General features: G+C 40.9%; 1 protein-coding gene across 6 annotated transcripts in view; it reads right to left on the bottom strand.

Moving 5' to 3' along the window:
- APP (amyloid beta precursor protein) overlaps window positions 1–27,312 on the bottom strand; it is a 258,939-nt gene that overhangs the window by 104,516 nt on the left and 127,111 nt on the right. For all 6 annotated transcript variants that reach the window (XM_002920062.4, XM_011226002.3, XM_002920063.4 and 3 more), the window contains exon 6: window positions 14,161–14,360. In XM_002920062.4, the coding sequence (XP_002920108.1) occupies window positions 14,161–14,360 (200 nt within the window). The remainder of the gene's footprint in view (window positions 1–14,160; window positions 14,361–27,312) is intronic.

Here is a 27,312-nt window from a genome sequence, read left to right as displayed (position 1 = left end):
GGGGAAGTGAAGTAATGGGATAAAAGAATGATGATCAAAGGACAGGATCCATGATGAATATTTGCCTTTGTGTGTCACCTTGTAATTTCTTCTGATCAAGGCAAAACCTCTCAGTCTAGAACTCGAATGGCATTTTAATAGAGCGTTGTTTTCCTATACCACAAGTGAAACATTTTTCATTCATTCATTTAATTTTTCTTCTGTCTGAAGATAATGGCTACAAAACCCCTTTGTCACACTTAAATTTGTAGAGTCCTAGTCAACCAGAGAAAGCATTCAGGACTCAAAATCCATTTATATGTCAACTAAGTAAATGGAATGAACTACACGATGAGCCCACAATTCTTGCTGGCGTCTCCAGTTGCAAGAGTCTAGACCCATCAACCTGAAAAGGCAAAGAATGGAGTGACAATGTTTGGGGAGTGTTTTGGTGGCTCTCCTGACATTATCAGGGCTGTTGTACTCTTGACACCGAAGGCCCCACAGTTTCGTGACTCTGGTATATGTGGACGAGGTGAGACACAGCCATCAATCCCACAGTTCTCACACAGAACATGCGATAACGTGGCCGGAGTTGGTATAAGGGTGTGTGATAATCTAATGTCAAATAAATAATTTATCATGGAGTACCCACATAGGAGCCTACAGAGCAGGGGTACAAGTGGCTCTCTGTCACTTTGGAACCTCTTGAACACAAGCACTCTGCCCAGCCGGTTCTGATCTGCGGTTCTGATCTGCTGACGTCGAGAAACCGCATTCCAGCTGCCCTGAAAGCAGGGCAGGGACAGCAGGAGGGAAATGTGGCCAATCTCCAGCACTGCCGTTCCACCATCCAGCTGCATCTCCTGTCACTTTCAGTCTTGTCAGGACTCGAACATCAACTTCCTTGAGTGGGAGGGCTCATTTCAGAGGGGACTCAGTGGGAAATTATTTACAGTCTCATCCACTAAATGCAAAGCATTTAGACCTTCTGGGACTCTAATCCCCCAAACAGAATCCACCTGCAAATTAGAACTGCAGTTTCCCTTTCTCCACCTTTATTTTCTTCTCAGAATGTAAAATAATAAGTAAAAAGACTCACATTTTAAAGCCATTTGAATTCTAATCCACCTTCGTTTCTATTCAGAGTAAATCTTCCATATCCTAATGAAGAAAATTTGCCCAGAATAACAGAAGCAGGGATCTTTCTCAGAATGCTTCACGTCAGACAGAAATACTGGCCCAGACTTACACAGACATTTAAGGAACGATGATCTTTGTTTATTCACATTTAATTCTTAAACTTCTAAGATCACAAACTGGTTTCTTAATATGCATCTAGCTGAATTCTGCTGGCAGAGAAGGCTTAATCTCTTCTTTTAGAATAGCTCTATCCACCCTTCACGACAAGAGACCAGTTTATTAATAAACTGAAATGCTGGTGTACACAATGCATATGAGTTTATGTGCTTAAAAACCAGCTCTGTGCTTTTTAGATCTTTGTAAGGTAGGCCCTTGCCAAGATCTGGGCTGGTTTCAACAAGAAATTCCATTTTCTAAAAATCTATATTACACAAATACAATATAGGAGCAAAGCTGGAGCTCCCTGCATGATATAAAATGACAAGGCGGTCCACTGTCCCAAAAATAATGCTCAGGCACAAAAAATTAATTCTAAATTGACGTCCAATTGAAGTAAACTTTATTGTGGACAACCAAAATTAGAAAATTTTATACTTTAAAAATACATCAGCATGAAGACAGTTGTGAAAGTGGCAGCTAGGATCAGGGGAAAATCACCACTTTCAAAGGTACAATAATTATAATGCCTTCTTAAAAAGCAAGACGATTGGGGTGCCTGGCTGGCTCAGCCAGGAGAGCATGCAACTCTGCAACTCTTGACCTCGGGGTCATGAGTTTGAGCCCCACATTGGGTATGGAGCTTATTTAAAAAAAATTAGTTAATAAATAATGTAAAAAGTGTTTTAAAAAAATACATAAAAAGTGAAATTAACAGATTAACAAATAATTCGCTTTAAATAAAGCACTAACTAAAGAACAATTTTAGAATAATGTAAAGCTTTTTATTATTCATTTTTAATAGCTAAATTTCAATTATTTGACTACTGGAATACGTGAAAATAAAACTAGTATTGTATGGAATGTATAAGGTTTAAATCTACAAATTTTGAGAAAGCAATCACTTGAATAATCCTAGAAGATTTTTTTATAGAAAGCTAGAAATTGTACATTCTGATATTGTAAAGAAGCAAACAAAAAAATTACCTAGGCAAATTTCTCCATATGCTGCAAGAATATATGCAGAATTAAAATTCATATATAGTACAAGTATACCTATTTTCTTTGAGCTAAAAATTACATATCTTGAAATTTTATTTTTTTTTAAGTAGTCTCCACGCCCAGTGTGGAGCCCAATGTGGGGCTTGAACTCACAACCCTGAGAACAAGACCTGAGCCAAGATCAAGAGTTGGATGCTTAACCAACTGAACTACCCAGGTACCCCCATATCTTGAAATTTTGAAGTACGGTACAAAGGGCAAATATAGTCTGACCTTGTAATAAATCATTTAATTATAACCATAAAATAAAAACGATGACAGAAATATTAAAATCTACTAAATATGCTTATCTTTAATATTTCCAATAAGTGTTGGCTGATCTGCCTAATCATTCAATCTATTAATAAAGAACATAATTAAGTTATGCCTACAATTCTAAATATTACCACGGGATGCAATTTTGTGAGCCTGTTACTAGAACACATCTCATATTCTGTTGAATAAAGATTTGCGTTTAACCCACAAGTAAAATTTTAAAAAGCCAACATACTAGAAAAACAATGATTCTTTTTTAAGAGTGTATTTTTTGCAGCAATAGATACATGTACTTTTAATTAAAAGGAAATTTTATAATGTGCTTGCAAATATTTACAAGTAGTCATCAGAAAGCCTGTCCAATAGAAAATAATTCTAATCAGGGCAATAAATGACCAGATATTTATTACCTAGTAATCGTATTTTATGAAATAAAGGCATGTAAAAACAGGTAAGCAAGCTTGAACTAAAGTCTTGTAACAAATCTCATTTAAGCCCCAAATATGGGTTGGGCCATATAAACAAGTGATAGGAACAGCTGTGCGTGGTCATGAAGTCCGTGACTCAGTAAGAAACGATGGGTGTCACGGAAGTCTCTACAAGATATCTGTAGTTGGCCAGCCTGTTAACTGAATTGTGTTGATTCTCTGAGGCTATCTCATACATCTGTCATTCCAATTATACCTGACCCAATTCTCACATCTCCCCATGATGGAAGAGTATTTATAAAATGCCACCTGAAGGAGATCCACTTGTAAGGATTTAGACTCATCGGTACTCTCGTGGTGGCGGTGCTGGCCAGCATTCACAAAAGGGCACCACTCTGACTTTTCCTGATTTCTTTGTTTCCTGTTTGTTATGGGAATAAACTTGTTTTTCACGAAGCTGTGTGGTTAGTCTGAAAAAGCAACATGGTATTATAAGAAGCTCCAAACTCCAAATAAGATAAGAAGAGGTCATGTCCTCTGCTGGAAATAAGGCAAAGTGATTTTTCTTAGTGACTGAGAGGCAGGGTATGCTGGGAAACTGATTATCTCGGGGGGGGGGGGGGGGGAGAGTGTGATTTATAATGTTCCATGATTTCCATGGTGTAAACACAACCACCATTGGTATTTCAAGCTATCACTGGTCATGGCTCACAAAATTCCTGTATAATCACCTTTTACAGGCTAGCAGAAGTTGTCTACACTGCACCAAAGAGAGGAATTATATGGGCACAAGTGAAACTAGTCACAGTTACATATACAGCAAGATAGTAAGAGTTTTCTAATTTGCTTGGTCCTCAGAGTTGAATTTCTACAAAATTCCTCAGTGGGAAGACACATCAGGATTCTTTCACACTTGGTAACATCTAATACTATATTAAGAACACCACCACCATAGATAAGGATGGTTTTCCCTTTGTTTCGTATTCCCCGTCTCAATCTCCTACATCTGCAAGGTAGGAGGGGCATGCAATGCTACTAGAAATTACCCGCAAAGTGCAGTCCATGGATCAATGGGGCCAGCACACCTGGGTCTGAGGACCCACTTCAGTGCTCTATCTCTGAATCTATGTTTAGCAAGTGCCTCATGGTTGGAATGGACATTAGTATCTGAGAAATCAGTGTGATCAACCCTATCTTTTATGTAGTTGAAGAGTCAAAACCAGATATGGAAGATTCAATCACTTTCCAAAATGACCAGAGGGGAAGGATTGAGTAAAAAGAAGCACAGGTTTTTGGCTGAGAAAAAGAAGTCCACATATCTTTGGGAAAAGAGGAATACAACATATTTTAGTAGAGGTGTTAAGACTCAGATATGCTCTATCTCCGAAGCTAAATTTTAGGAGTTAGCCATACATATTTCTTTGACAGAGTTTCAATACTTGTGACTCAAATCCAATACCAACATCATAATTTTCTTACATATGTGTCTATGAAAACTTAAGACTTCTCAGAAATCTGAATTTAAGTGATAATGTTCTTGTAACATGCCATAACACCAGAAATAAAGTTATTTTTATTTAGAGAAATAAACAAAGAAGCAACGAAGGAGGCTTGAAATTTACTTTTATCACCTCTCCGTCAAGAAAGAATTACATGGAGTTCCTGTTCTTGCAACAAAAGAGGATGCTTCTAGATAATTCCAGTCCTGGTTGGAGGACAGTCCTGCTATTTCATGACCTTTTCTGGGGGAGACTGGGCGTCTCCCCCTTGCCATTTTAGCTGGTCCCTTGTCACAGGACCTAGCAGGAAAGGATGGGCAGTCCCAGCTGAGAACATGTGTCCCTGATTGCTATACGGACACTAACCACCATTTGCTATTTTAAAACAGTGTACCAGGGGAGAGTGAATTGCTTTTGGAAGAATACCAAACAAAGCTAGGAAGGCAGTTTTCCTCCATCTCTCACTGTCTATATGGCAAATATGCACACACAAGTTTAAAAAAAAATCAAAATTTTGTGCCGATTTGTCTCTAAACCATGACACTACATTTCATATCTTACCAGATACCTGTTTTTACCTGATAAATGAGTATTTATCATCTTTGTTTGAGCTTATGTTTTATTTACTTATTCTTCTCAAAAAAAAAATGTTCACTGGGTACCTACAATGTGCAAAGCACTGACTTCAGTGTTAAGGCCGACATTAAGATGAGACACAATCTCGCAGGGGTGTTTCCCTGCTCACATATTTAAAGCTGGGCATCACTGGAGATCCCAGTATCACAGTCCAGCAATTAGAAACCAGAGAGATTCTGCCCTCATCCCCCCTCAGGGGACATCCGGCAAAGACTAGAGACATTTTTAGTTGTCACGACTGGGGGATGTTACTGGCATCTGGCGGGAGGGAGAGTGCTACTGAACATCCTAAAATGAAGAACTGTCGGGCCCCAAACACTGTTCATGCTGAGACTGCCACAGTCCACGCAAACACCAGAAGGAGTCATGCTGCAGTGCAGTTAATTATGCTGAATTCAGAGACTGGGGGCTAATAAGCAACAGTCACTGACACCTCAGAAATCTTAAGTAACAACTATTGTTAAATTCCAGAATGGCTTTAGTCATGAGATTGCCCAACGAGGGCCGTCTATGTTTCTCTCGTGAAGTGTTAGGAATTCAAACTCACATGCAAGGAACACAAAATTTTTGCCCAGATTCTGTCATACTCTCATATTCTGCCTCAGAAGTTATATTCAACAAGAACATAAAGTAAATTTAAGAAAAAGAGAGACAACCCTATCCTCACAGTTAAATACACCAACAGTCTTACCATGATAAACGAAACACAGCGCACCTTTGACAAGTCTTCAGTTCTAAACTCCTTTTATCATTTCAAGAGTCTCTCAAATTTTATTTATTTATTTACTTATTTATTTATAAAAGTTTACTTATTTATTCTTTTTTGTAATCTCTACACTCAATGTGGGCCTCGAGATCACGACCCTGAGATCAAGAGTCGCATGCACTTCCGACTGAGCCAGCCAGGTGCCCTAAGAGTCTCTTAATTTTTTAAAATTTGGGCTTTTGCTGCCTGGAAGGCTGAAGGGTTTTACTGAGCATCTTTCTGAGGTGAGATTCAGTCAGGCTCACCTCGCCTTGATTTCTTGCTCTTCTAACAAAATCCTAACCAGTCAGAAGTTGGAAGAGGTGGCTACAAACCAGCAATGAATTTTGAGAAGGGCAAAATGGTTGACGGCTGAGTGAAAGAGGTGTTTAGGCTGTAACCCACCCTGCTTAAAAACTCCAGGAAGCATTTTTCTACAAGAGAACTACAGATTTCCATTAAAACCTACAATTCTGTTACCTGCCCGTGGAATCCGAGCCCCTACTCAGTGAAGCAAATGGACTGGTTAGAAAGGTGGGCCTCTGAAAATAACATGATGTCTAAATGAATAATGAACTGTTCTCTCACTTGGCTGGATTCTTTTATTATGTTGTTCTTTTTTTAATTGGAAACTCCAAGTTGTGCAGATATATGCTATTGTAGTGTCTGAGGCGTTTGTATATTTTTCGAACAGTAACTGACTTGGGGAAAAACATGAGAAAGACTAGCATTTTTTTTTTTTTAATCTGGTTTCTGGAGTTGAATTGGAATCAAATTATTTTTTATTTTTAACAGATTTAGTCACAAGTGCATTAAAATACCTTTGGCTGATTATGTCCATTACCAACATTGAGTCTTGAAACAGTGTAGGAATGGAACATGAAAAGTACAAGCCATGAACACTGCTAGCCATGTGACGTTCAAAAGTATAATTTCCCATGTGGCCATGCAGATTCTGGGGAGTATCCTAAACCAATGAATTCCGCACTTCATGGTATGCAAATTATATCTCAGTGAATTTATTAAAAAATAGAAAATTATATGTATACACACACAATTTTTTATATGGCTCTTATCCTCACTCTCTTAAGTAAACTACCTGACTGGGGTTTCTGAGTTGGGACCATCCAGCTACATGAAAAGAAGCCGTCAACACCATGCTTGGTCTCTAGCAAACACCTGACCATCAACAGCTGTCATGCCATGGGCACCAAAGAACAGGCTGCCCCTTGGCACATCTCTGTGCCAACATGAGTTCTCTCAACGTCATTAGGAAGGCTGCTACATTCTGGTCCAGGAATAAGGGTGTATTTTACTCGCCCTCAGTCATAACACTGAGGGGAAGGCTTCTTAAAAAGGGAGGAGCCATTATCCCTTTGCCTTGTTCCTCAATACAAACCAGAGCTTTATTTTCATTTTTGGGCAGCACACTACTATGAGGCCTCCAACAAGAGTATGGGAGCACATTTTCCCGCTCCCAAGTCATGTTCGGTTTTCCCCCAAACCTGGTAAAAAAGTTGAATATGAATGAGAAGAAGAATCCTATTAGTGAATCCCAGGACACCTTGTTAAGTGTCACATCCATTACAGACAGGTAACAGTGAAGATGTCAGAATTAGGTTAAGGTTTGGTTTCTCTACCCTGGAGATCAGTGCAAGCCACTCTGAGTTATTTACAACGGTTCTCAAATTCCTTCTGTTTGATGCTCCATAAACTGGCAAATCTCGATTCTTCTTAAAAAATCACTCGCATGCTAGCTTCTCATCAGAGGCTGAGCCCTCTCCTTCCTCTGTGATGTTGAAGTGCCTTACCTGCCAGGTCGAAGAGAGTTGTGTCTCTACGCAGGAGGGAGTGTGCAGGAATGGCTGGAAGCAACATGGGCGAGCTACCCTATTCATATCCCTGTGCCCCCAGGAACCAAGGCAATGCCCAGTACCTGGGCGTGTCTGGTTGATGTTGGTGAACATTCAGCAGTAAATCACATGGTGCTGCTCTCAGATTAATGATTACCAGAGGGAGAAGAGAAATAATTTAATTCTGCAGAGTTCAGTCATCTAGCGCAAGGCAAGCAACATTAGATCAAACTTTTTAACTTCATCATCATATGCGATGCTTAAAGAGCTACCTGTATCAGTCTCTGTCCATTTAATAGATGAACTTCCAAGAACTTCAAAATAGCCACAAAAAATGAAACACTATCTTGAAATGCAGTAGCATTTAATACTATCTGGCTTGAATTTTCAGCTGGACATAAAATTTAACTGCAGGTATTTGAATATACAATGTATATTCATAAAAAATATTTTAACCAAGAAACCGAGTTTAGATTGTTTTTCTTAACATCTATCCATAAATATCACCTCTATTATGCCAACAGATATGGATACAACACACTTATGCTTTTTATAATAAAAAAAACCCCAATTTGTTGGTTTACTTTTGGCATTCCTAATTAGCAGTGAACATTAGTTCTCTGAAAAATCAGAATAATGCTTATAATCGTGACAGCTATAGCACTCTAGGTTAAATGAACACTTACTGTCTACCAGGAACATGCTAAGTGTTTCTCATAGATCATACTTCATTGAATCCTCACCAAATGATTAAAACGAGGTAGGTATTACCTACTTTACAGAGAGAAGCAGTAGGATTTCAAGGTTAACTGACACAAATTTACGTGGTTAGGTGACAGAGGTAGGATTTGATTCTGGGCTGCCTGTGCTCTAAAACAAACCAAATACTTACATGCCAGGCATTACGGTAAATGCTAAACATGGACCAACTCACATAATTTGTTCAACAAATATGAACCGTTTTATCAGCATCTATACCATACACATGAAAAAAGACTTAACCAAGGTTACTTAACTACCCAAGGCCATAAAATCATTAAAAATTCTCTCTTGAACACTAATAGTCTGCCTCTAGCCAAAATAAAACTATTAATGAAATTAACCTGGCTTGGTAGTATCTGAAATATAAAAACTTCCTAATATTTATTTATTTATTTTTTTAAGATTTATTTGTTTGAGAGAGCATGAGCACGTGGGGAGGGGGGAGGGGCAGAGGGAGAGAGAAAGAATCTCAAGCAGACTCCCTGCTTGGCGTGGAGTCCGACTCGGGGCTTGATCTCATGACCCTGAGATCATGACCTGAGCCACAACTAAAGGTCAGATGCTTAACTAACTGAGCAACTCAGGCACCCCTTCTGATATTTTTCTCATGACCCACATCAGGGGTTTTCTGTAAGGACACAGATAGTAAATACTTCCAGCTTTGCAGGCCATACGGTATGTCCCACAACTACTCCACTCTGCCTCTGGAGCAAGAGAGCAGCTAGGACGATATGTAAACAAATGGCATTGGTTGTGTCCTAATAAAACCTCTGTATTAGAAAACAGGTGACTGGTCATATATGACCCATAATAGTCTGCTGACCCCTGATCACCATCATTATTATTTAAATAACAAGTCTAAAACTTAGGTAAGGCTCAGTATGAGATAACAGTAAGATGAATATATGATTATAGCAAAGGGATACACAGGTACCAGGGAGTACAAGTTAAACTAAACCAGTATGCATTTGTAAACAAAGGGAAAAGGAAAAAGAAAATTTTGACATGAATGAAGTAGAAATAACCTGGCCCATTTGGATCTGAATGCTGGCTTGCTACCTTTGTGACCATGGCCAATTAAAAAAACAAAACAAAAAAATTTTCTAGGCCTTAGCTCCCTTAGCTATAAACGGAGAAATAAAATTTCTAGCATGCAGCACGGCTACAAGGATTAAAAGACAGAAGTAACTGCCCTAGAGTGGTAGGCAAGCACATCTTCTGATATCGCGAGCTCCCCACTGCAATTTCCACAGTGGCAGAGTGCCTGGTGATTGGCAGGAACACAGTGAATATTTTCTGAATAAATGCGCAGAAGGAAAAAACCAGACTAATTCTAGATGGGCAAAACAGGCTGGAATAAATCAAACATTATGTCATTTATTACAATACCAATGTTTAATCAGAGTTTAGAATCCATGGTTGAGTCAGAAATTGCCCTGACATCTTGGGTGATGAAGTGTTATCCCTTCTCGAATCACAGAAAATTAGTAGGAGCAAGAATCTAATATACTGCTGTTTTACTCAAATTGGTATTGGCTTATTCTACAGGATCAATATCCAAGTTTTTCTGAAGTAACAAACCCAATAAATCCTAAAGCCAGATGGATGTAGAATGGTGCTCACCTTTCCCCTGGAATTGGTAACCGAGTTAGAACTGACATCTTCCACTTCAGTATCGTTGATTCTAATACAATACAGCTGAAAATTTTACGACCGTGCCGAAATGTCCTATACTTTCCTTCCCTCTACCTATTTCTTTCAAATTTAAACAGGTTATAGAACGACTGAGTTTTTGTTATGAAGCACATTAAGGAATTGTATTAGTAGCAATATGTGGGTAATGAAGAAACAATTTTCTTATTAAGTAGGGTTGTAAATCACATTTTCTCTCGGGCACTGAAACATTAACATGGAAAACTAGATTGTGAGCCTCTCTTCAATATCTCTTCTTTGCAAGTCGCTTCTGATTTTTATTTTCAGCACGGGAGCAGGCTCCTTATAAGTACAGTTTTACAAAGTCAGCAATCGGGTATGGCACGCTGTGTTTCTTCGTCAGGGAAGAGTTAGCTGGGAATACAGAAAACTCTCTGACATGGACTCAGATACCATAACGTTTCTTTCCCAGAAAGCCTTGCCTCAGTTACGCTTTGTCCACTTCAGGAGTCTTCCATGGGATGGATGGTTTCCTATTAAAAGTTGTTCTCTTTCTCGCATTAACAGTCGGTACCGTAAATGACCACATTGTGTGTTTAGAAGGTCACTCTTACTGCTTTTCCTGCCATCAACATTATTAACTTGTAATCTTTCAGGGCTAGCTTCTTTAAAAAAAAAAAAAAAAAAAAAACTCCCTAGCCTGGAGATTTTTTAAAAAAATTTTCCTTTAATTGTCTTCGTCTTTCTATAGAAAATACTGTAACCTATGTCCCTCTATGTTCTACCTTAGCTAGTAACGTCACACTGAGAGAAAAACTCAACATAAGAGCTGGACTTATTTAGAACATAAGACTGTATTATCTCAAGAGAACTCTGTCCTGGTTTGGAATATCGGCATGTTTATGTGGCATTTTCTCATTATACTGCATTAATTATGTTACTCCCTGTTCACCCATCCCCTCGCAGCAGTAACATCATAACAAAATCTCTTCATTGTTTCTACCAGAAGAATCCCCAGCTCGTGGTAGGTCCTCAAGTGATCACCCTCAGCTGATGCTCACACTTGCCAGCCTGGCATCGAAATTCTCCATGTTTTAGTCCCAACCTAATTTTTCTGTATCTATCTCATCTAAGACATCGGCTCTGGCTTAAATCGGACGGACCCTGTCTCCCAACATGCCATGTGCCTTCCCATAGCAAAACGGTGCTGCTATCTTGACGGACTCTAAGGTGCGCTAGAATAAAATCCATTGGTAGACCTACTACGAGCCCTTCTACTTCCAGTTCAGATGCCATCTCCTCTGATCACTTACTCTTTGCAGCAGGTTCTGGGCTCACTTTTTTTTTTTTTTTTAAGATTTTATTTATTTATCTGACACAGAGAGAGACAGCCAGCGAGAGAGGGAACACAAGCAGGGGATGTGGGAGAGGAAGAAGCAGGCTCCCAGCGGGGGAGCCTGATGTGGGGCTCGATCCCATAACACTGGGATCTCGCCCTGAGCCGAAGGCAGACGCTTAACGACTGCGCCACCCAGGCGCCCCTCTGCGCTCACTTTTAAACACAGATGACTGTATTTCTTTGACTTAAATTTCCTACTAGATTTGAACATCCACGAGGGTCAGCTCTCTCCTGTGTGTTCTCATCATAGGATCCACTAAGCCCAGCAAAATGGCTTATACCAAAAAGGTGCTTCAAAAACTAGTGTTGAATAAGTGGGCATTTCTTATGTAAACAGCTCTCTGGATGGAGACCAGAAGAACTTTAGCACCACTGTAGAATACTTCCATCCATCCCATGGAAGACTCCTGAAGTGGACAAAAGTGTAACTGAGGCAAGGCTTTCTGGGAAAGAAACATGTTACGGTATGTTGGGTCCATGGCAGAGAGTTTTCTGTATGCCCAGCTAACTCTTCCCTGAAGAAGAAGGTGGGGTTGTGCAGGACGAGCTGCTGTAATTTGTAGCCATATATCCTGTAGGTTTCAAGAAGAGAAGCTCTGAAAAATCTGTCCTTTCCCTGCTAGGAAAATAGAAGCTAACAAGTTCATTTAACCAGATGCTGACAAGTTCATTTAACCACAGATGGCCCTAAGAGGCACATGAAATACACTCCGGGAAAGGATGCTTCGGGTATTGAAAAAAACTGTGGCTCAAACAAAACGTGCATTTACTTAAATGTATACCTGCTTACACAAGCCTTTATGTGCTAAATGCGAAAAGTTGTCCTTAAGTAGGGAACGATAAAGTTAAAGTCTATCTTCTACTCTATTTTGAAAAGAATATGTGACTCTTCCAATGAATTTTTAAGTTAACTCTGAGTGTTCAACTTGGAATCATCTCAGTTTTAAAAGCTACAAGTTAAAGAAACACAGAATTTCAAAAACACTCGTATAAGTGAAAGAAGCAGACACAGAAGACCATGTATGATGCCACTTATATTAAATGTCTAGAAAAGGCAAACCCGTAGAGACATAAAGTGGACTGATTGTAGCTTAGGGCTGGCAGTGAGAACAAGGACGAACTGAACCGGTGTGAGGAATCTTACTGGGATGACGGAAATGTTCTAAGATTGGATTATGATGATGGTTGCATAATTTGCTAAGTTTATTAAAGCCTCTGAACTATACACTTATATACTGAAAAGGAGTGAATTTTTTTTGTAAATTATACCTCAATGAAGGTATAAAAAGTGCAGTGAATGGAAGAAGATATTGTAGTGATCATTAGAAATCTACTTAAGGCAGAGAAAGGAAACCATTTTAAGCTCCAATTTAACAACGGAGCTGAAATCATTTTACCTTAATAAAAAGTGAGAGGAGGACTTACAATGTTGTAACATTTGTGGACAGACTTTAAAAGTATTTGAATACATTAAAACTCCACCCATCTGTATTCACCCGGTCTAATTCTACGACCACCTTTCACCATTTGCAAAACAAATGCATAACCTTTAAGAAATGCAACCCAACCGTTCACTAGTTGCTATAATAACATTTGGTCATTTAATGTAAACTCAGTGCTTGCTTTTATTTCGCGGAGACAAAAAAGGAAGTCTGTTAGTTCATTCACGTCACAACATTCTTAATAGGAGCATTAATTAAACAGAAAAAAAGGCTTAAGATATTAACACTGTATCTCCCTCTCAAAGAAAGCACTGCCATCCCCCCCCTCCAATAAAACTGGGTAAAGCCAACACAAAAATCAACCAAGTTCAATTTCACAGCAAAAAATAATGTGATAACTCACCAAATGCTGTTCTTTTTTTTTTTTATTTTTTTTTTTTTTAAGATTTTATTTATTTATTTGACAGAGACAGCCAGCGAGAGAGGGAACACAAGCAGGGGGAGTGGGAGAGGAAGAAGCAGGCTCCTAGTGGAGGAGCCTGATGTGGGACTCGATCCCAGAACGCTGGGATCATGCCCTGAGCCAAAGGCAGACGCTTTATGACTGCGTCACCCAGGCGCCCCCAAATGTTGTTCTTCTTGAATGAAATTTAATTCCAACTACTCATTCCACTAAGATTTATGTAAAACCTTTCTACAAGGCAGGCACTCTGCATGATACTAAGTAAAAGCTAGTCCTTGCCCGCAAGGCGCTCATAGACTAGGGGGTGAAAGAGGCCACAGGTAGTAAGAGTGTCAGGGGAATACCAAGGAGGTCACCTAACCTGGCCTCTGCCAAAAGAGATGGCAGCTGGTTAGGTGGGGTTTTGCAGAACAAGTTGGGATGTGCCAAGCAGCACACACAAGGCCCAGAACAGGCTGTCAATCAGGATTTCACGTTACTTGAAATGAATTGTTGGACTGCTTGTTAGACCCAAGAGAGTTTAGCAAGCTTAAGATGTGTAACTCCAAATTTTATTTTTATTTATTTTTAATTATTTTATTTTATTTTTTTATTTTTGCAGTGGTGGTAGGCTGGATAGAAATGTCAAACTCTAGTAGGATGCTTTCCTTTCCCCTAACAAAGATCCAAGTAAACAGTGAGTTACCTCGGACCACCTCTTCCACAGACTCCGTGGTGGTGGTGGTGGTGGCGATGCTGGTGGTTCTCTCCGCGGCCTCTTCGTAGGGCTCTTCTGCCTCCTCCTCTACCTCATCCCCATCCTCGTCATCCTCGTCATCCTCGGCTTCTTCCTCCTCCACGTCAGCCACTTCCTCTTCCTCTGCTACTTCCACTACTTTGTCTTCGCTGGAGCAGGAAATAAAAATAACAATGACAGTCATTCAAACACATTTCAGAAAAGGGGGAGAGGAGTCAACAGCAAAGGATTCTGGTAATTCGAGAGGGAACGTGGCATCAAAGAAAAAACATACACAAGGCTTGAAGCCAGCAGGCCGAAGTATGAATCCCAGCTCAGCAGATCTACAGTGTTTTGTTTTGTTTTTAAAGATTTTTATTTATTTATTTGAGAGAGAGAGTGAGCGAAAGAGAGAGCACAAGTGGAGGGGCGGAGGGAGAGGGAGAAGCAGGCTCCCCGACGCGCAGAGAATCGGATGTGGGGCTTGACCCCAAGACCGCAGGATCGTGACCTGAGCTGAAGGCAGATGCTTAACCGACTGAGCCACCGAGGCACCCCAAGTCTACAGAGTTTTACCCCTGGGCACAGCTCTTGTTAGTTTACATAGTTGTAAAAAGGGTATACCATGATTCCAATCATATGATATTCTGGAAGAGGCAAATATCATGGAGAACATTAAAAACACCAGCGGTTCCTGGGGGGTTGGGGATGAATAGGCAGAGCACAGGGGATTTGTAGGGCAGTGAAATTATTCTATACAATACGCTAACAGTGAACACAGGACACATGCATTTGTCAAAACCAATAGAACTGTACAACACAAAAAGTGAACTCTAAAAATTAATCCAATATTGATATTGGATCAGATGTACCATGCTCATGAAAATGTTAACAGAGGAAATGCGGGGGTGGCCAGAAAGAGGGGAGAGGGGAACTCTCTGTGCTTCCTGCTCAAATTTTCTGTAAACCTAAAGCTGCTCTAAAAAAATAAAGTCTATTAAACAGGATAGAGGCAGGAGGATACCCAAACTGAATTTGCTGTATGCAGATGAGTTCTCATAATGTATATGAAAATATCACACAGCATCTGCATGGCAGATACTTGATTAGTAAAGGTGGAGCCTGGTGCAAATATTGCGAGTCAGAGTTTCCATTTGATATGGAAGAGGAAGAAAAACTGGGGTAAATCAATCTGTAATATCCAGTGGTCAGGGATTCCTACTGAAACTATACAGCTGTGCTCCCTACTCTTGCTTATGGTATAAACACTGCAGACGATTAAGTATTTCAGTGGTTCTCAAATGTCAGCGACTATCACTATCACTTGGAAGGCTTCCTGAAACAGAGCACCGGGCATCATCCTTCAGGGTTTCTGAATCAGTGGGTCTAGGACAGGGCCTGAGAATTTGCATTTCTAACAATTTTCTGGGTAATAATGATGCTGAAAGTCAAGGGGTGATATTCTGAGAACCATGGAATATGCAATACTGAGAAGAATGATAACAGCCAGTAAATCACAGTACAGTTGGGAAGGGGATCAGAAATAATACGTAAGGCATTAAATATGTATATACTGATGCACAGTGGTGAGGTAATAAATCAGCACAGTTGGATGGAAGCAGAGGGGTATGTCTGGAACAAAATAAGAAAGCCCTAGTAAGATAATCTTGTGGAAATCGTGTACCTGCAGTGCAGACATGGTCGAGAGCATTTGAAAGATGATAAATGAAGATAGGAACGTGTTAAACAGCAGAAGTATATCTCACACACCATCTGGCCAGACAGGAGAAGTACATGTGGCATCCTTGCTCAGATCACAGAAACAATACCGGCAAAAGATCTAGATGGGGTGGAAGGTCGCAGCCTACCAGAGCCTCTGCCACAGTCTCATTTCACAAGAAGCATCAGGGAGTGAGACTGAGGGTTGTCATGCTGACAAGTTTGCCCAGAAAAAAAGAAATAGGGGGGAATTATTACCCCACAGCTGACTCTCGCCTAGAAGGAGAAGATCGTTGAGGAATGTATAGGAAGTCAGATTTCAAACGCATTAGGGAATGATAACAGTGGGATTCCATGGTGTGGGAAGACAGAAAGGAAGAAGGCAAAAGGCTCCCACAAACTGGGCCAGAATGACAGCCACAGGTAATTTTGCGGAGGATGAAAAAGAAAAGACATGTAAGGAGATGGAATACAGCACTAGAAGGAATTCCTTTAATCGATTAACCCATAACTTAAAGAGATTTTATAGACGTTCTATAGAAATGTGTCCCACCTGCCAGTGGAACACCTTTCTAATTCTGATTAAATATGATGCAAGGATAATAAATGAACACCTCTAAAGATGTTGAAGCATGTGGCTAGAGAAAAAGGAGGAACTTATTAAGCAGAATGATATTGTAATTTATTAGTGTGTTAATAAACGAAGTGTAATACAGAGAAGACCCTAACCAGTTATTTTAACATTTCCATAAGACCAAGAAGAAAAAGGTAAGAAGGGAAAATGTTGGCCTGATAATCAGATGGTATGAGCCTTCATATACTTAAAGACAAATGGGATGCCATCATTATATCTTGATTGCCTGAATTCCTACACAAAAGTCTAACTGGGGCAACATTTCCAAAGAATTCTGAACTTAACAGTTGCTCAGATGCTCCAAATTTTACCCAGTATCCTGCCTCATATTTCTACAGGATCTCAATGTTGTACCATTGTGCCTAGAATAATGATCCGATGTGTGCCACCAGCCAATTTATTCTCAACTGTATTCAAATTATAGGCACCAATACTATCCAGTTCTCTAAATTAAGTAGAAAACTGAGATAAAGCCAGGGAGAAAATTTAAACCAAACCATTTTTTTTTAGGATTTTATTTATTTATTTGACAGAGAGAGAGAGCCAGCAAAAGAGGGAACACAAGCAGGGGGAGTGGGACAGGAAGCAGCAGGCTCCCAGTGGAGGGGCCCAATGTGGGGCTCGATCCCATAATGGTGGGATCACGCCCCGAGCCGAAGGCAGACACTTAGCGACTGAGCCACCCAGGTGCCCCTAAACCAAACCATTTTATTCCTAAAAAATGCAGTGTGCATGCCTGCTGTCTTGCGGCATGAATGGAATGACAAGGTCCCAATACGTGATCCAGGCTAAGACAGCAGTGTGCTTCCAGGTGGGACAGTCAAAATAGGGCTGTGGATACCCCCAGGAACTTCCCTCAGCCTCCCCTATTATGACCTGACTGTTCCACCTAAGGACCCAAACGGAAAACGTGCTTATGAAAAGAGCTGTGTTTCAAGTGATCTGCATTCTCGCATATGTCTAGCCACAAAAAAAAAAAAAAGTGAAATATACACCCATCATTCATCATTGCATCTGTCTGAGCAATTTACTGGCATAATAACAAGGAACAGAGATACATAATAGTTCAACTGGCTGAGGAATTAAATTACTTGGCCTAAGAGAACTCAGGTCCAGTTCTTATTGCCATGGCTTTGATTTCTGGAATTAAATTTAGATGTCCATGAATTCAATTATCTATTTGGACACAATTAAAACAGCAGCACGAAGTTATGTTGTAACGATGCCGCAACTTCTCAAAGAATGCCACACACCAGCCTTATGCTGCCAACTGCAGATTTCACAGATAGCAGGGAACACAGAAAGGGGAGAAAAATGGACTTTTCTAACAACTCTTCAACGGCTGGGAGCTTTGTTCTGCGATGTAACTAAGGTGAGTTGGTTTTGGAAAGCTGTTCGCAGTGCAAGAAAATGCCAAGGGGGGGCCAGTTGATGGAAGTGTGAGGCTGGGCGTCCTAAAGTAATTTCCTTGTAAATAATCAAAGAACTCACAATTAAACAATCCCTTGGTAACACAGTAGAATATTCATATCACATTCACACATCTTAGCGTCAATTTATAGGAGACAGCTTTTATGGCTCTTAAAGTCCAATAATGAGAAACACTTCTAAAGAATGAGGGGAAAATGCTGATCATCTCAGGAGTATCTGACTTTAATAAGAAGGTTAGAGGGTCAAAGGGATATTTCTAGGAGGACATAAATCACTGATAATGAAATTCTATGTGTCAGCAGGCGAGAGTTTACTCTGATGAAGGATATGCTCCATCACAAAGGTGACTCTCCTTGTATTTCTAAATAAAGGCTGACCTTGACAGATTCCACTTGTGGTTGCCTCCTTGATGTTCCCTTCAGATACAGAAAGATTTCAATTCACGTACCAGTTTTAATTCCTTTTTGTTTAAGTCACGCAAAATAATTCACTATTTGCATTCTCCAAAAGAGCTGTATTTACTCTTTCCTAGTGTCTGCTAAGACTGACTTTCTGTTGCCCCTTCGTAGGACAAAGGAAAGGAAGCAACATCCAGAAAGCTGTGGTTCCTGTGGTTTATGAGAAATGGACAAGCTTGGGACCCAAACACCATGGTGATGGGGGAGGGAGGAAGACGAAACAGAACAGCTTTCAACTCCCAAAATATAAGATCAACCCAGGACCAGAGGGGCAAGTCTCAACAGGAAGATGTTCAGACACATGTATGTTTATTGAACTAGAAAGAGAAAGAAAGCATCTCCCAAAGTCAGGAATAGAGATAGAAAATAAAGCACATTTTTCAAAAGGTAAACAAACTGTTTTCGCCTCTCTGTCCCAGTTCTGGGTGCTCCCAGAGTCTAACTTGGAGGCTATAATGGCTGAAGAGTCAGTGCGTTCCAGGAGAAAGTACATTCTGAAATACTGCTGTGAAATTAGGAAAATGAGAAGTTGCCAGAAAACGTGAGAAACGATAAAAGAATGGAAGCTTATTCTTCAGGGTTCCAAGTAAAAGATTCAAGAGGGGCAGAGCTAAGTAAGAAAAAGCCAGTATCTCTCCCACCTAAAGGCACTATTGGGAGTCAAACATACAATTGGACACAGGGCCTGACGCCATTTACATCAACTGTGAAAACAGGCAGCCCTCCATGCTGCCCCCCGAGCTCAGAGGAGGGGCTGCAGTTTGGGGAGGGGGTGATCTGTGATGGTCAGGGGAACGGGACAAAGGCTCCTGGGGGGCTGGCAGGTGGCGCTGGGACCTGGAGGTCAGCTCTTGGGGGTGCGTTCAGTTTTGAAAGCCCATCGAGCTGGGTACCTGTGTTAGGTGCACACCTCGTTATGTAGGTTACAGTTTGGGAACAAGGGGTAAAAGGGAGAGGATACTGCTACTGTACTGTCCCACTCTTCTTTAATAGTCTTACGACTGAGCTAGAACAAGAGCTCTTTAATAGATAAAACTGTATTTTCCAGGACTCCAAATCTGAAAAAAAGACACCTGTACTCTACACCCCCAATCCCGTTAGGGCACAAATTATGAAGGTAGAAGGCAAATAATAACAACAACAACAATAATAATGGTATGTAGATATAATAAGTTATATATATGATTATATATATATATAATAATTACATATAATAACATATATGAATCTTTTCCCTAGTGAAAATCTTTCACTATCTGAAGGGAATAAATAATTATATATATAGATATATATATGTATATAGATGTACATATGAATAAATATACACCTATACATGTATACACACATATGTATACACGAATATATGTATATAGATGTACATATGAATAAATATACACCTATACATGTATACGCACATATATATACATGAATATATGTATATATTGGGGCACCTGGGTGGCACAGCGGTTAAGCGTCTGCCTTCGGCTCAGGGCGTGATCCCGGCGTTGTGGGATCGAGCCCCACATCAGGCTCTTCCGCTATGAGCCTGCTTCTTCCTCTCCCACTCCCCCTGCTTGNATACATGAATATATGTATATAGATGCACATATGTATAAATATATACCTATACATGTATACACACATATATACATATACACACACATATATATGGCTCCTCCAACCATGGCCTCACTAACTTGGCTGAACTGGTTAAATAATGAATTCTCCAAGTTAATTAATTCATTAATACAGATACTTTATAATTTTATAAATGAATTTGAGGCTCATAGAGGATTCAATCTACCATATGCTGATGATTACTTAAAAAGAAGAAGAGCTACCTACCTTTAATGTTGTACTATCAGAATTTCTCCTGCCTACAGGTAATAATATCATATAAAAATGGATCCCCACAGATTTCTCTTTAGTAGTCTACTGAGTCTCGGCAGAGTTGTTTTGATGACATTCCTCAGTTAGTAGGTATTATTAATTTTTCATTTAAAGGATCTCTGAGAATTTGATTAGCCTTCTTTCCTGAAAAATGCACTGTGGCAGAAATTGTTGGTAAGCTACCCCAAAGCCATACCAAACTCCTTTCCCTCATCCCTTCTTTGACCAGAGAAAACAAGAAGGTGAACATTCCATGCCCTGGGTCCCTAGCCGATAGCAAAGGCCAACGTGACGGCCATGTCTCTGGATAATCAGATGCCAGCCGAGATCTGCTTGGCCCTTTAGGTGGGGTTTCTAGGAAGGCTTCACTTTCTACATGAGAGGGCTCATTATACTGAGTAATCAGGGTGCTTTTGTTCCTTTGCCCTTCTCTCTTTCTACGTCCCCCTGGAAGAGCAACAGCCATCTGTCAACCCTTACTTGATAAACATTCAGATGTTGAAGCTGATAAGGACGGTGGGGTGGAAAGATACAAAAAGGTCACATCTCTGCATCACTGCACCAGCCTGGGGCTTCCTACCACTAATGACGGGGGTTTCGGTTATTTGCAGCTAAAAGCATTCCTTGCAGATGGTTCCGATGCTTACCCTAGACCCCAGGTTATGGACTCCTGCTTCAGGGAGGGAAGGACAAAACGAAGACAGCAAAAATTCATGACTCAGGCATGAAGGATGAGATATAGACAACCTCAGTCTGAAATGAGAATGTATCATCATTGTTACGTATTTAATCGGAATGTGTCTTCTGGGCAAGAGAATCTACACTGATTACTATATGAGTAACAGACATGCTGCCTACTAAATGCTTTAGAAATGCAAAGGGGAAAGCAATTCTGGTGAGCTAGAAGTATCTGAGCTGGTAGGCCGGGAAAGGCAGGTGTGAGGATGAGGGAGGGATATCCATACAATGCACAATCAGGAATAACGAATACATAAGCTTGACTATAAGAGAATCAACAAGGCCCTGAATTGTAATAGTGAGGTATGCTAAATTGCAGAGATCCTGTATTTAGATATTTTTTCTTTAGTCAATGGATAGTGAAGTATTTGAGTTGAAACAAATGTGTGCCAATGGTTAATGAGCAAAAAAAGGGTCATGCGTTAATTCACCCACTGAGCCATTCTTTTTTTTTTTTTTTTTTTAAGATTTTATTTATTTGAGAGAGAGTGAGTGAGAGCACAAAAGTAGGGAGAGCAGCAGAGGTAGAGGGAGAAGCAAGCTCTCCACTAAGCAGGGAGCCTGATGCAGGACTTGATCTCAGGACCCAACTGAGCTGCCCAGGTGCCCCCACTGAGCCATTCTATTAAGTGCCTCTCTAAGCCAGATACTAGCCATTAGACATTCAACCAACAATGTTTATGGTAGTTTCGCCAAGTGCCAGGTGCTAGTCCAGAGACTGGTGGGGGACCTGTGAGCAGGACAGAGTCTCTACTTTCCTGGAACATATATTTTAGTGGGTGAGGCACAATATGAGCTAATAAATACGAAAAAAAAGTCATAAGTATAACAGAGAAAGGAAAGAGGGCTGATGTATTAGTGATTATAACATATGTGAGGTGGGAATGGGGGCAGCATTTCAAATAGGATGGTCAGGGGAAGGCCATCAAGGCATAGAAGGCTGGAAGAGTCCGGCTGGGCGTTGGCTGGGGCAGAGGAAGCGCAAGTGCAAAGGCCCTGGCCTGAGGGCAGGCTCAGCATGATGAAGAGAAAGTCAGTGAGATTAGGGGGCAGTGGATGATGGGGCGAAGCACAAAGTAAGGCGGTGGAGACACACAGGAAGGGCGTGACCCAGTAAGGCCATGTTGGTTATGTTAAGAAACAGCAAGTTTATTCATGTGCAACAGAAATGACTCAATCAGATCTAAGTTTTAAAGATAGCTCTGGTTACTGAGTAGAGAGCAGACGCTAGGGAGACAAGAGTAGAAGCTGGGACATTGCTTTGGGAGAAACACACTGGGGAGCAAGGGTAGCTCATGGAGCTAACAGCCAAAAGGACAATGATGTTATTGTCCAATAAATATGACAGTGCTATGGTGATAACAAGTATGAATGGCTAGGAAAACCAAAAGAGTAAGATCTGACCAGACCTGGGGTGTACAGCAAGACATCCATGAAGAAGGGATAACTGAAATGTGACCTATAGAAAGCCAAGGTTGATGAGGTCTGGGAGCTCAAGACCACTCTCCACAAGACAGAGCAGGCAGAACATATGCAAAGGCCCTGTGGCAGGGGGGAGGAAAATCTGAGTCTGAAACAGAGTCAGCTGACAAGAACAAAGAGTAACCAAAGAAGGACAAATGATCAATGGCATGGAGCAGACGGCTCACGGTTTATTTTGCACACCCTGTAAGCTAAGAGTGGTTTTTACATTTTTAAAGGATTATGACAAGGAAAAAAAAAAGATATGTAACAGAGATGGTATGTGGCCTGCAGAGCCTAAAATGTTTATTATCTGGCCCTTTATAGAAAGTGGACTGTGGGGTGAGGTGGGTATGGAAAGAACATATGGCCGTGCTTTGTCCTGATTTGAAATGAGATCAAATAAAACAAAGTGAAAGGCCTCTAGGATGTCCAAGTTCTAAAATTCCAGAGCAGAAACAGTGATTCCTGCTTCTCGCCTTCTTCGGAGCCAGCAGAACACAGGGTCCAAGGAGACAGGAAATCTTGAAAGCATGGTGGAGTAGTTTAAAGTACCAACTCTGGGGCCAGCCTGCCTGGCCTTGAATCCTGGCTCTGGGACCCTGAGCAAGTTAGTTAGCCTCTCTGTGTCTCCTTCTCTTCACCTATAAAGTGGTAAACTTCACAGGAGCTATTTCCATTCATGGGGGTATGATGAGAAATAAACTGGGTTAATATTTATAATGCGCTTAGAAGAGCACCTGACCCACCATGAATACCACGTAAGATGTAATAAAGCAAAGGTCACATGCAGTCCACGCATAGTATGTGACACAGAGAACAGCTCGAATTATAGCTTTCGAAAACAGCTCAAAAAGGAAAAAAAAAAAAAGAAATAGCTCAAAAATACATGTTAAATGAATGTATCACAGGACTAAATACCACTGAGATATTCTTCCGGAAGACTCTGAATTGGTGTATTCTATGACAACTGCATACAGTTTGATTTTCTTCTTTATGACAAAACATAAAAGCGTCAGATGTTAGGTAGTCCTAGGCAAGATTTTAAGAGAATACAAATTACTTAATCTTTAAAGTTAAAAAAAAAATCCCGTACCAGACTCTATTTTCAGAATTCTGGTACCACATGGCACAATGCTATTAATAGACCACTACTACTACAGAATCCAGTATTAAATTCATCTGTGTATTGGCTACCTAGGTTTTTGCCAATACTAAGAATAAAATTAACTGCATCGCTAAAAGGTGCCAGGCATGAGAGAAAATTGAAGGAAGATTATAAAAACGGTGCTTTAATATGAAATCCACTTCTCTTCAGACTGGCCTTTACACTCTGCCGTGTTTGATTTAGTCAACTTCTAAAGTCTGAGGCTGAAGTAAGCAGAGACAAGAAGAGCAACCCAAGTCTTGGTGTAAACTAGCAGCCCTGGGTAGAACAGGAGACAGACAATTCTCTTTTCTCCACCATCTCACTGCGTACTCATAAGAAGAATATTCCAGGGCCATCTGGGTGGCTCAGTGGGTTGAGCATCTGTTTGCCTTCGGCTCAGGTCATGATCCCAGGGTCCTGCGATTGAGTCCCAGGCTCCCTGCTCAGCGGGAAGTCTGCTTTTCCTTCTGCCCCTCCCACTTGCACACTTGCTCTCATTGTCCCCCCCCCCAAATAAATAAATCTTTAAAAACAATAATAATATTCCAGCAATAGAGAAAAACAATCTAAGTAATACTCCTAAGACATGAGACAAATCAAAGGCTAGAGAAGAGGTCAGAGAAAATCACCGTGGCTTCTTCAGCATGCTGGTGTCGGGAGAGACGGAGGGCTGTTCCAAATCCCGAGTGTTAAGGACGTAAGATGCTGGAGTTGGTACTGGATTGAATCTGGGGTAGAAAAATGAGCCGTGAAGGCCATTTCTGCAGCTCGGGGAAAATCTGATGATGGACTCCGTATCTGATAATATTAAAGAAATTATTGCTAATTTTGTGGGCGAGATGGTATCATTTGAGCTCTGCAGAAAACTGTTCTTAAGATTTCAGAGATGCAGAAGTATTTAGGATAGTTGCTGCTTGAACTTTAAATCATAAAGAAGGCTGCTGAAAGGGGGAAAATGATATTCTGGCTAGGCTTCGGAAATATTAAGTTTAGCATATGATTATAGTAGAAAGCTAAATTGCTTTTTTAAAGACTATCTTGGAGGTATGAAAAGCCATATATAATCAAAAGCACATTTTTTTCCTGACAGCTTTATGAACCAACTAGGATTAAGGAGAAGCACCTCAGGTGATAAAAACTTTCAGAGTCATTTAAAGCTCTTGATAAGCGAAACCCAATCCTGGTTAATCAGATGCTATGCCAGAAAACTTTGCATATTCCTCATACCTAAAGACCTAGAGGTTGCTAAGTAGAAGTGATCTGTATACATTTTGGGTGAAGAGCAGGAGAGAGAAGCTCTTCAGCCATTTTACCATATTTGAGGGTGAACCAGGTTCTAAAGGGTCTGTTCCACACTCGGAAGTTATCTCTGGGAATGAAACAGGCAAAACTCCCTGCTTTCCTGGCACTTCTAGTCTACTGAGGGAGAGGTGACAATATAAAACCAAGGCAAAGATGTGCAAGCATGTTACAGGTGATAAGTACTATGGGAAAATACGGAAGCAGGAAGGCTGGATAAGGTATGCTGGAATGAGTAGTTAGGAGGTCTGACATAATATTTAAAGAGAATAATAAGAGAACAATGCCCGGAAGAGCACACACACTGTGCCTAGTGTCATTTTCCGCTATGTCTACATACACAGGGACTAATATAGAGCTATGGATGGTCTGTGTACAAAATGTCTGCAAAGCCATCTAGAAAAGCCACAAAGCAAGACAGCAGCCTCACCTTTCTTTTGGGACACCTTGTGAAGGACCCCGTCCTTACAAAGAAGGGAAACAACCTGCTTGCTTCTGTGGGCTTCCCTCTTCTCTCTTGTGAAAAAAACAAGTGGTTCTACCTAGAACCCCGCTCCTCCTCCCAGCACACTGCAGGAGACTGTGGCTACCCCTTGTCTGGCCCCAGAGTCTCAGGTAGGGGTTCCACAGATATATCTGTCCCCATCCTCAGGTGGTACTAAGTGGCTCCCTTGCCCCTTTGTTCTTAGAACTTGAAACAAGTATTTTATTTAAAAAAAAAATTTTTTTTTTAAAGATTTTATTTGTTTGAGAGAGAGACTGAGTGAGAGTGACAGCATGAACAGGGGCCTGGGGCAGAGGGAGAGGGAGGAGCAGACTCCCCGCTGAGCAGGGAGCCTGACGTGGGGCTCGATCCCAGGACCCTGAGATCATGACCTGAGTAGAAGGCAGATGCATAACTGACTGAGCCACCCAGGTGCCCCACAAGTATTTTAAATTGTAGGGTAAGAATAAAGACAAAAAGTAAAGAGGAGCATAGTCTGCTACCACGATGGAGTCTTGGATCAGGCCAGATTGATCGGAAAAGCATGTTTGGGAGGGGTAGAACTTTTAGTTCATTCCCGAGTGAGGAAACTTCCTCTTCCAGCAAGTCTACTTCCTTGGCTTATTGAGTTTATTTTTTAAAGTATCTATAGTTGCTGCCTGAGGAGTCTGTAGAGTCAAAATCTCAAATGCTGATGCTGCACGCACAATGCAGCAAATGCAGACGGTGCAGGCCCTAAAAGGGACGCAGAAGCGCGTTACTTTCTGGGTTAAATCACTGGTTAACAGCTGCTGCAAAAATCCTCTTTCTCCAGGAAAAATTACACTGCGGTATACTCCAGTTCACTCATCGTTCTTGTTCGCTGGGAAACTGTGGGAATTAAAGGCACATTTTTGGAAGCTGCCTACCAGCTACGGTGTGACCACGGGCAAGTAACCATGGGCAAGTGCTGTAGAGAACTCCAGACACCAGCTGGAAATAGAGACTAAAGGGGCGTCTGCTCAGTCGGTTCAGCTCAGGTCATGATCTCAGGGTCCTGGGATCAGGCCCCACATCGGGCTCCCTGCTCAGTGGGGAGTCGGCTTCTCCTTCTCCCTCTGCCGCTCACCCTGAGTGCTCTCTCATGCTCCCTCTCTCTCTCACATATAAATAAATAAAAACCTTAAAAAAAAAAAAAAGAAATAAAAGACTAGAAATTTGGGCCAAAAATATATAGACCTGGGAGGCACTGTTTTTCTATTTCCATTAGGTAAACAGCAATGCACATTTTTGTTGTTGCTTCCTTAACACTCAAGAGCTACCATTTTTGAAAGACCGTAGATAATGGACCAGAACAGCCACTCATTTTCTGCATTGCTCATATGTCCTGCTATGCTATCATATGTAAGTGGAAACACAATCTAGCCTTCTGAGGTCTAATTATGCTGTTCTTCCCTGTTTCTCCTCTTTCCCCACAAGGATAATTCAAGCTGCTTTCCAATTCAGTGATCTATGTGAGAAATTCCTCAAGGAGATGTTTTCTGTATTGATTAAAGACCTAATCAAGCACATTCTACTAGGTTTAAAACAACAGCATATGAAAAGTCACTCATTCAACAAACATTAGTGAACGTCAACTATGCACCAGGCATTCTGCCTGATCTGAGGCTCTAGAAGAGAAGAGGATAGGATCTCTGCCTTCAGGGAGCCTACATTCTATTAGAGGAGAGAAGGACGATTTGCAGACACAATACTAAAAGGTATAATTCATGTCAGGATGAAATAAATAGGCTGCCAAGATTGAGAATACTGGGAGGAGGTGTTTTGCAAAGTGACCAAGGGAATTCATTTTGAGAACATGACAGTGAAGCTGAGGCTA

The sequence above is a fragment of the Ailuropoda melanoleuca genome, chromosome 1 (genome assembly GCF_002007445.2).
Source record: "Ailuropoda melanoleuca isolate Jingjing chromosome 1, ASM200744v2, whole genome shotgun sequence".
Classification (NCBI taxonomy): Eukaryota; Metazoa; Chordata; class Mammalia; order Carnivora; family Ursidae; genus Ailuropoda; species Ailuropoda melanoleuca.
Note: the sequence above shows the minus strand (reverse complement) of the source record. Positions and strands in the feature narration are given on the sequence as shown.